The sequence below is a fragment of the Mytilus galloprovincialis genome, chromosome 2 (genome assembly GCF_965363235.1).
Source record: "Mytilus galloprovincialis chromosome 2, xbMytGall1.hap1.1, whole genome shotgun sequence".
NCBI classification, from domain to species: domain Eukaryota; kingdom Metazoa; phylum Mollusca; class Bivalvia; order Mytilida; family Mytilidae; genus Mytilus; species Mytilus galloprovincialis.
In genome coordinates, this window is record NC_134839.1 from 43194956 (window position 1) to 43203881 (window position 8926).

Genomic DNA, 8926 nt, shown 5'->3' on the forward strand with positions numbered 1-8926 from the left:
TAAGACTTCTCTCAGGTTTAATTCTTTTACATGTGGACGAAAATTAGCCACAAACACATAAACTAGGCAGTAATTGCTTTAACAGCCTTTACAGCTTTTATTTATGTTCCAACCATGTTGGAGTGGGCATTAGTGTTACCCATGTCCGTGCATACATATGAACGTATGTCCTAAAATTAGTTTCAATTCTTTGGTTTGCCTCAACCAAATGTTTGTACACAATGCTTTATACTATAAAACACAGATCAAGCTTGAATTTGGGTGGCATCACTTTTACCCTTCTAGAGTTATGAACCTTTATAACATTGTATGCAAGCCAGGGCATCATCTGTGTCTCAATTAACCATTTTCCATTTTTTATTGACAAGAAAGCTTTGCAATTAATTGAAATCCACTGTTGTTAGTTAAAACTCTTACATTTCAGATTTTAGTCTCAGTTCCTAAGGTAAAGAGGAAATTTTCATTTATATATTTTTTTTCAATGTAGGTACCAAAGAATCAGGTAGTTGACACCGTGGAGTTGTTCCATTTACCACGTCAAAGAATGATCTCGCTTAAATTCTTAGCATGGTATTTTTTAAGTGAGTATTACATTGTTCAAAAATATGAAGTGAATCCTGTTCTGTTGGTACCCAGTCCCCTTTTTCTTTCTAGACCATCTCTAGTAAGAGTAAATTAAACTGTCACAGTACAGTTACTGACAAAATGATAATGCAGAGTTATAGCACCCACAAGTAAAAAATATAAGTTGCAATTAGTTGTTTCCCGATCCACTATAAATAAATATGTTGAAACTAACTTGATTTCCAGCAGGGTCATTTTAATCATTTTAAAGTTGTTTTTTTTTAAATGCAGCTGTGAACCTAAATGCTTGCTTGACATAAAACATCAGATAATTGTTAAATAATGATGCATGGTTTTACCTAATTATTGATTTATAAGACTTAGAAACTAACATGGATTCTTATTCTAAGGCATATTTTGTTAATAAGGAACAAAAGGGTAAAACATACTTCACAGAGGAACAAGTGATCAGTATGCTTGAGTTTCTCATTGAAAACATATTTGTTGAATTTGGAGGTAGACTTTTTCAACAAATTGTCGGCATTCCTATGGGAACAAACTCTGCGCCTCTCCTTGCCGACCACTTCTTATTTTCATATGAATCAGAGTTCCTTCAGACACTTGTCAAAAACAAGAAGATCAAAGAAGCCAGATTATTTAATTTCACTTTCACATATATTGATGATGTTCTTTCCATTAACAATCCGAACTTTTCTGATTCGGTTCCATTAATATATCCACCAGAACTAGAAATTAAAGAGACAATAGACACGGCTTCCTCCGCCTCATTTTTAGACTTATACCCCGAATTTGACATACACAGCCATTTCAGTATCAGAATCTATGACAAAACAGGCGATTTTAATTTTGAAATTATCAATTTCCCCCACCTTAGTAGTAATATACCAACTTCACCTGCATATGAAATATACATTTCCCAACTTATTTGGTATTCAAGAGCTTGCAGCTCCTATTCAGACTTTGTAAAACGTCACCAGTGTCTGAGCAGAAAAATGATGAACCAGGGGTATGTCAAAGAACGTCTCGTCCTTTTTCTAAAAAAGTTCATCGGAAGGTACCAAGAACTTGTTGATAAATATTCCGTATCAACTTCACAAATAATACAAGATGGTCTTGAAGTATAGATTTTGCATACTGACGTTGGTTATCATCTTAATAACGTGTTATAGTATTCTTTTATTTGTCTTTATTAATATTACTTTTACTGTTAAGTCAGTTTTTTGAGATATTCATTTGATGTGACTCTGTGCTTATGTAAACCATCATACTTTGAACGACAAAATTATTTTATTAATTAATATTACTTTTACTTATGTATCTTGTCATACTTTGAATGACAAAACTATTTTATTTATTAATACTACTTTTTCTGTTAAGTCTGTTTTTTATGATATACATTTGACGTGACTCTGTACTTATGTATCCCATCATACTTTGAACCACACAATTATTTTATATATTATTATTACTTTTACTGTTAAGTCTGTTATAACTACTTTACGTGACTCTGCATTTAGGTATGCCGTCATACTTTGAACGACAAAATTATTTTATGTTAACTACTTTACGTGACTGCATTTATGTATGCCGTCATACTTTGAACGACAAAATTATTTTATGTCTACCTGTGCAAATTTCAAACGCTCAATTTTACACCAGTACTGAAAACCTTCCATCCTTTATGGGTAGATTTTACATAGATAAATAAAATCGTATAAGATAAGCAAAATGAGGATGTTAAATTTGATGTATGCCTTTTTGTGCTTCTTCATTACATTCGTTGTTTTTATAGTGATTAAGATGATAACACAATGTTGACTGCTGTACCCCTATTTTGGACATTTTTACTTATTGAGTCTGTTTGTTTTGTTCGTGCATCGTTGACAATGTAATTGAATTTTATGCGACTGTCATACATGTGAGAGGTTTAGCTAGCTATAAAACCAGGTTCAATCCACCATTTTCTCCATAAGAAAATGCCTGTACCAAGTCAGGAATATGACAGTTGTTATCCATTCTTTTGATGTGTTTGGACTTTTGATTTTGCCATTTGATTTTGGACTTTTCTTTTTATACGACCATATTGAAAAATTTTTGGTTGTATACTGGTATCACGTTGGCGTCGTCGTCTGCGTCGTCGTCGTCATCCGAAGACTTTTGGTTTTCACACTATAACTTTAGTATAAGTCAATAGAAATCTATGAAATTTAAACACAAGGTTTATGACCACAAAAGGAAGGTTGGGATTGATTTTGGGACATTGGTCCCAACGGTTTAGGAATTAGGGGCCAAAAAGGGCCCAAACAAGCATTTTCTTGGTTTTTCGCACTATAACTTTAGTTTTAGTAAATAGAAATCTATGAAATTTTGACACAAGGTTTATGACCACAAAAGAAAGGTTGGGATTGATTTGGGGAGTTTTGGTCTCAACAGTTTAGGAATAAGGGGCAAAACAAGGGCCCAAATAAGCATTATTCTTGGTTTTCGCACAATAACTTTAGTATAAGTAAATAGAAATCAATGAAATTGAAACACAAGTTTTATGACTACAAAAGGAAGGTTGGGATTGGTTTTGGGAGTTGAAGTCCCAACAGTTTAGGAATTAAGGGCCAAAAAGGGCCCAAAAAAGCATTTTTCTTGGTTTTGCACACCATAACATGAGTATAAGTGAATAGAAATTTATGAAATTTAAACACAAGGTTTATAACCTTAAAAGGAAGGTTGGGATTGATTTCGGGAGTTTTGGTCGCTAAAAATTAGGGGCCAAAAGGGGCCAAAATTAAACTTTTGTTTGATTACATCAGAAATTGAACTATTGGGATTCTCTGATATACCGAATCTAACCGTGTTTTTAAATTCTTAATTTTTGGTCCCGTTTTCAAATTAGTCTACATTAAGGTCCAAAGGGTCCAAAATTAAACTTAGTTTGATTTTAACAAAAATTGAATTCTTGGGGTTCTTTGATATGCTGAATCTAAACATGTACTTAGTTTTATGATTATGGGCCCAGTTTTCAAGTTGGTCCAAATCGGGGTCCAATATTAAACTTTGTTTGATTTCAACAAAAATTCAATATATGGGGTTCTTCAATATGCTGAATCTAACCATGTATTTTGATTTTTAATATTTAGGACCGGTTATCAAATTGGTTCACATTGAGGTCTAAAGGGTCCAAAATTGAACTTTATTTGATTTCATCAAAAATTGAATTCTTGGAGTTCTTTGATATGATGAATCTAACCATGTATTTTAATTTTGGATATTGGAATATCACAAAAGGATGGTAAGAATTGTCTTTGGGAGTTATGGCTCAAACTGTTAAGAAATAGGGTGCAAAAAAGGGGGGAAAAGGGTTTCCAGGTTAATGGACAATTACTTAAGTACAAAATGTAATTTAAAAGCAGTGTAAGGTTGGTAATTGAAACTTATTTAATATCTCACCTAAACTGCTCTTAGATTAATTATTTTGAAAATTTGCCAAAAACTTTATTATTAATAAATTCCATTGGAAATTTGCCAAAAACTTTAGTTTAATGAACTTGATTGGAAATTTGCCAATATAAAATGAGTTATCTTTCTTTGTCCAGACTCCAGAATTGTAGTTAAATCAACTTAAATCATGACTGTATGACATTTTATATTGTATGATGTATTTAAAAGAGGGACGAAAGATACCAAAGGGACAGTCAAACTCATAAATCTAAAACAAACTGACAACGCCATGGCTAAAAATAAAAAAGACAAACAGAAAAACAATAGTACACACGACACAACATAGAAAACTAAAGAATAAACAACACGAACCCCACCAAAAACTAGGGGTGATCTCAGGTGCTCCGGAAGGGTAAGCAGATCCTGCTCCACATGTGGCACCCGTCGTGTTGCTTAAGTGATTACAAATCCGGTAAATAGTCTAATTCGGTAGGTCATATTCATGAAAGGGAAGGGGATTGTAGTTACGACGTAAGGAACATATCCGATATCATTTGTGAAACGGTTATTCCATAACAGTCAACCAACTCGTGATGGCGTCCGTAAAATTTACGAAGGGATGATTTCAACTTCACCATTTGGAACTCTTGGTTTAATAGCTTCCTTGTGAGCAGCAAACCTCTATCAAGAAAATCATGATAGGAAATGCAAGCACGGGAATATCGTATCAATTGGGAGATATATACCCCGTATGCAGGTGCTGCTGGAATGTTGCTACTTAGAAATGGAAAGTTCACAATTGGAAAGCTGAATGAGTAGTTATTGTTGAAAACTCCATAAGAAATTTGAATTGAGATCATTTTGGAATAAGGGAAAGGGGGAGGTGAAAAAAAATGGTGGGGTTCAACTTTTCTTATTTCAGATTTCAGAAATGAAAAAGAAAATTTCTTCAAATATCAAAGGATTAATATTCAACAGCATATTGAATTGCTCAAAAGCAAAAAAAACATTTTTAAGTTCATTGGACCACATTCATTCTGTGTCAGAAACCTATGCTGTGTCAACTATTAAATCACAATCCAAATTCAGAGCTGTATCCAGTTTGAATGTTGTGTCCATACTAGCCCCAACCATTCAGGGTTCGACGTCTGCGGTCGTATAAATCTGCGCAGTGTGGAGCATCTGGTTGAATGTTCCTCGAAGTTCAGTATTTTTATGCCCCACCTACGATAGTAGAGGGGCATTATGTTTTCTGGTCTGTGCGTCCGTTTGTCCATCTGTCTGTCCATTCGTTCGTTTGTCTGTCCGTTTGTTCGTCTGTCTGTCTGTTCGTCTGTCTGTCCGTTCGTTCGTCTGTCTGTCCGTTCGTTCGTCCATCTGTTCGTCCGTCTGTCCCGCTTCAGGTTAAAGTTTTTGGTCAAGGTACTTTTTGATGAAGTTGAAGTCCAATCAACTTGAAACTTAGTACACATGTTCCTTATGATATGATCTTTCTAATTTTAAAGCCAAATTAAACTTTTCACACCAATTTCACGGTCCACTGAACATAGAAAATGAAAGTGCATGTTTCAGGTTAAAGTTTTTGGTCAAGGTACTTTTTGATGAAGTTGAAGTCCAATCAACTTGAAACTTAGTACACATGTTCCCTATGATATTATCTTTCTAATTTTAATGCCTAATTATATTTTGTATCCAATTTCATGGTTCATTGAACATGGAGAATGATAGTGCGAGTGGGGCATCTTTGGACACATTCTTGTTGTGTTTTTACTTTTTAATAGAATTTTTGTTGGGCAAAATATTCTTTTAAGGCCAAATGAAACTACTGTAAATTCAGAAATTATTGCGAGGTTTATATTATTGCGAAAAATGTGACCGAATTGTAAACGCAATAATTTAAACTCGCATTTTGAATTATTTTATACAAATTAAAACAGGATTTTTCTCAATCGTAAAAAAAGAAAATCGCATTTAAGTCAAAAATGACAAAATCGCAAAAAAATAAATGCACGCAATAATTTCTGAATTTACAGTATATGTGTGGTTCCAGCATACCTGCCAACCTCTGAAACCTTCAAAGAGGGGAAATTTTGTGCAAACGGCATTTTCAAGTGAAATATATATGACCTGTTTATTTATTCATCTGCAAAGCACCAAACATACTTTTTTTCTTCAATCATGGCTATATCCTATACAAGGCATACCTGCCAACCTCTGAAACCTTCAAATAGGGAGATCTGCCCCTCAGCTATGATAGCTGAGGTGGAGATTTTGTGTGGATGACATTTTCAAGTGAAATATATGACCTGTATGTTTATATATTCATCTACTAAATACCAAATGTACTTTATTTCTTCAATCATTGTTAGTCATATCCTATAGAAGGTGTGTTGTTGTTGTTGTTTTGCCTTTTTCAATACCTCTGAGCAATCTTGTGACTGAGTTATACAGCCCTAGCAGGGTCCGTAACTTAGAAAATTTGTTCAATACATTTCTTATAATTTCAATTTAAACATTGAATAGAAGTATAGATCATCATAAAGGGGCACTATGCTACAAGATGTATAAAAATCTAATATATAATTATTTTTGCTCAATCATTTATGAAATGCAAATAGTGAAATAATTATTTGCTTTTAGCAGCCAGTATTGTTCAATTTTGTAAAATATTGATTATGAATTGAATCCATATTCATGTAAACTTCAACTTAACCCCTCGCTTGAGATGGATAACTCGTGAATTGTATGTGTAAAGTTATTTAAAGGAAAAGAATGTCAACATTGAAAGAAACAAAGGTAAATGATTTGATTGACTGATTCTATCCACAAAAAATCATTCTTATACTAGTAATAACAAGGATAAACGTTTATTTTTATACAACCGCAAAAATTAAAAAAAATTTAATGGTTGTATATTGGTATCGCGTCCGCGTCAGCATCGTTTGAAAATAACTCCCAAACTCAATCCAAGCATTCCTTTTGTGATATAGAACTTTGTGGTACAATGTCAGGTAGATCCATTCGCTTACACACAAGTTATTGTCCAAAAACTACAAAAATGCTTGTTTTTGGGCCCTTTTTTGCCCTTTATTCCTAATCTGTTGACACCATAACCCCCAAAATGCATCCAAACCTTCTACTTATGGTATTAAACACTGTTGTACAATTTCAGAGCAATTGAAATACTTGTGCACAAGTTATTATCCTGAAAGTAGAAAAATGCTTGTTTTGGGCCCCCAATTTCTAAACAGTTGGGACCATTATCCCCAAAATTGATCCCAACCTTGCTTTTGTGGTATTAAACCTTCTTATTAAATGTCAAAGAGATCCATTCATGTACACTAAAGTTATTATCCCTAAACCAAATGTGTCTTCGGATGACGACGCAAATGACATCATACCATTATACAATCCAAAAATTGTTTTTGCAGTGGTAAAAAAGAGATTTTTCAGTTTTCAGACAATGCTTTGAGCAGTTATCATGAAACTTGGGTGACTAGTTTATATCTATAAAAATAACCTCCCTTTAGTTTTTTTGTTATGGATTTCTGATATGACATTGAGAAGTTGTTGAACTTTATTCTTTGAAATAGCAATGGGCGTATCATGCGCTCATGGCTCAGCTGTTTATTTTAGAATTTTAAATTTGAAGCATTTAACGACTATAATTTTTGTTTTTATAGAAATAAATATTCAATCAGCAACTCATGACTCAGTTGAAGATGCCAGGACAGCAATTCAGCTACACAAGAAGTACAAGGAGTTTGCAGCAGAAGGGTCTGACAATGTTAGAGCTAAGATTAAAGAAATGTATGAATATGGCAGGAAAATTCAGTGGAAGATTCCTGATGTTGAGGAGGAAGACGCAGATAATCAAGTGGCAATGTTGTAACTTTTTTATTTTGTTTGATATGCAGGAAATAGTTGTATAATCAATATTTATAGTAAAAAAATTGTAAAGTAAAATTTGTTTTTTGCCTTTCTGTCCATAATATCATTAATATATGAAGCATACCTGACAAATTAAAATATTGAGGAAGAAAATGATGCATATTTCTACTTTTAGAGGTACCTTGTCTGACTCTTGTTTATTCTAGTTCAATTTAACAAAGTGGCAATGAAACTTAAAATTTGTTTTTGTCCTGCCTGTCACAGAATGTAAGACATACAAATTGAAATCTGATGGCTAAGAAAACTATTTGTATAAAGCTTCTTAAAGGGAAACCTCGCAAAAAAATCAAAAATTGATATTATGTTTATTCTGTATAAAAATGCTCAAATTCATAGATATTAAAGTTCTATTCTGCTAGATAAGAGATCACCATCGATTTTAAATTTAGAGTATCAATTCTCTGCGGTCAGCCATTTTGTCACCTTCTCCGATTTGCAGTCACGATATGTCTAAGGACCAAAACTACAGTAACCCGATGTAGTCGTAATTGCGTGTCGATATCTCGTCAATCGTATGGTTGTTTTATCCGACTAGTTAACTAGTTAACTAACTTGATACGGAAAATTTTTTTTTTTTTTTTAAATAACCATGATCTGTTATTTTTAGACTGATAATATAGGAATTTAATAGTGAAAAAGTCAAAATTTCAAATCATAAATAAGTCTTCCGTGAAACTTGAATTGTTTTCGGAAATCTAATTAGTTCATAATTCTTTTATGTAATAAACTTTATTCAAATAAATTAGGATCTTCGCTCCACTGATCACCCGCATGGCTAAGGGTATTACTCCCAAAGATAATGTAGGGGGTGTGAGGTGACACGTCCAGGTATTCAAACGATTTCCTGTCGAGTTTGCAAATTCATGCATCGTTTCACTTCTTAGTGTATTGATAAGTGTACACGGCCGATAACTTATAACTTTCCATTTTGAACTATTAGGTGTATAATATAGATCTC

At 33.2% G+C, this 8926-nt stretch overlaps 1 protein-coding gene across 3 annotated transcripts in view; it reads left to right on the forward strand.

Annotated features, from left to right (window-relative positions):
* LOC143063636 (PAN2-PAN3 deadenylation complex catalytic subunit PAN2-like) overlaps positions 1–7983 on the forward strand; it is a 295154-nt gene extending 287171 nt beyond the window's left edge. For all 3 annotated transcript variants that reach the window (XM_076235882.1, XM_076235883.1, XM_076235885.1), the window contains 2 exons: positions 488–581; positions 7701–7983. In XM_076235882.1, the coding sequence (XP_076091997.1) occupies positions 488–581; positions 7701–7909 (303 nt within the window). In that variant the 3' untranslated portion in view covers positions 7910–7983. The remainder of the gene's footprint in view (positions 1–487; positions 582–7700) is intronic.
* The last annotated feature ends 943 nt before the right edge of the window (positions 7984–8926 follow it).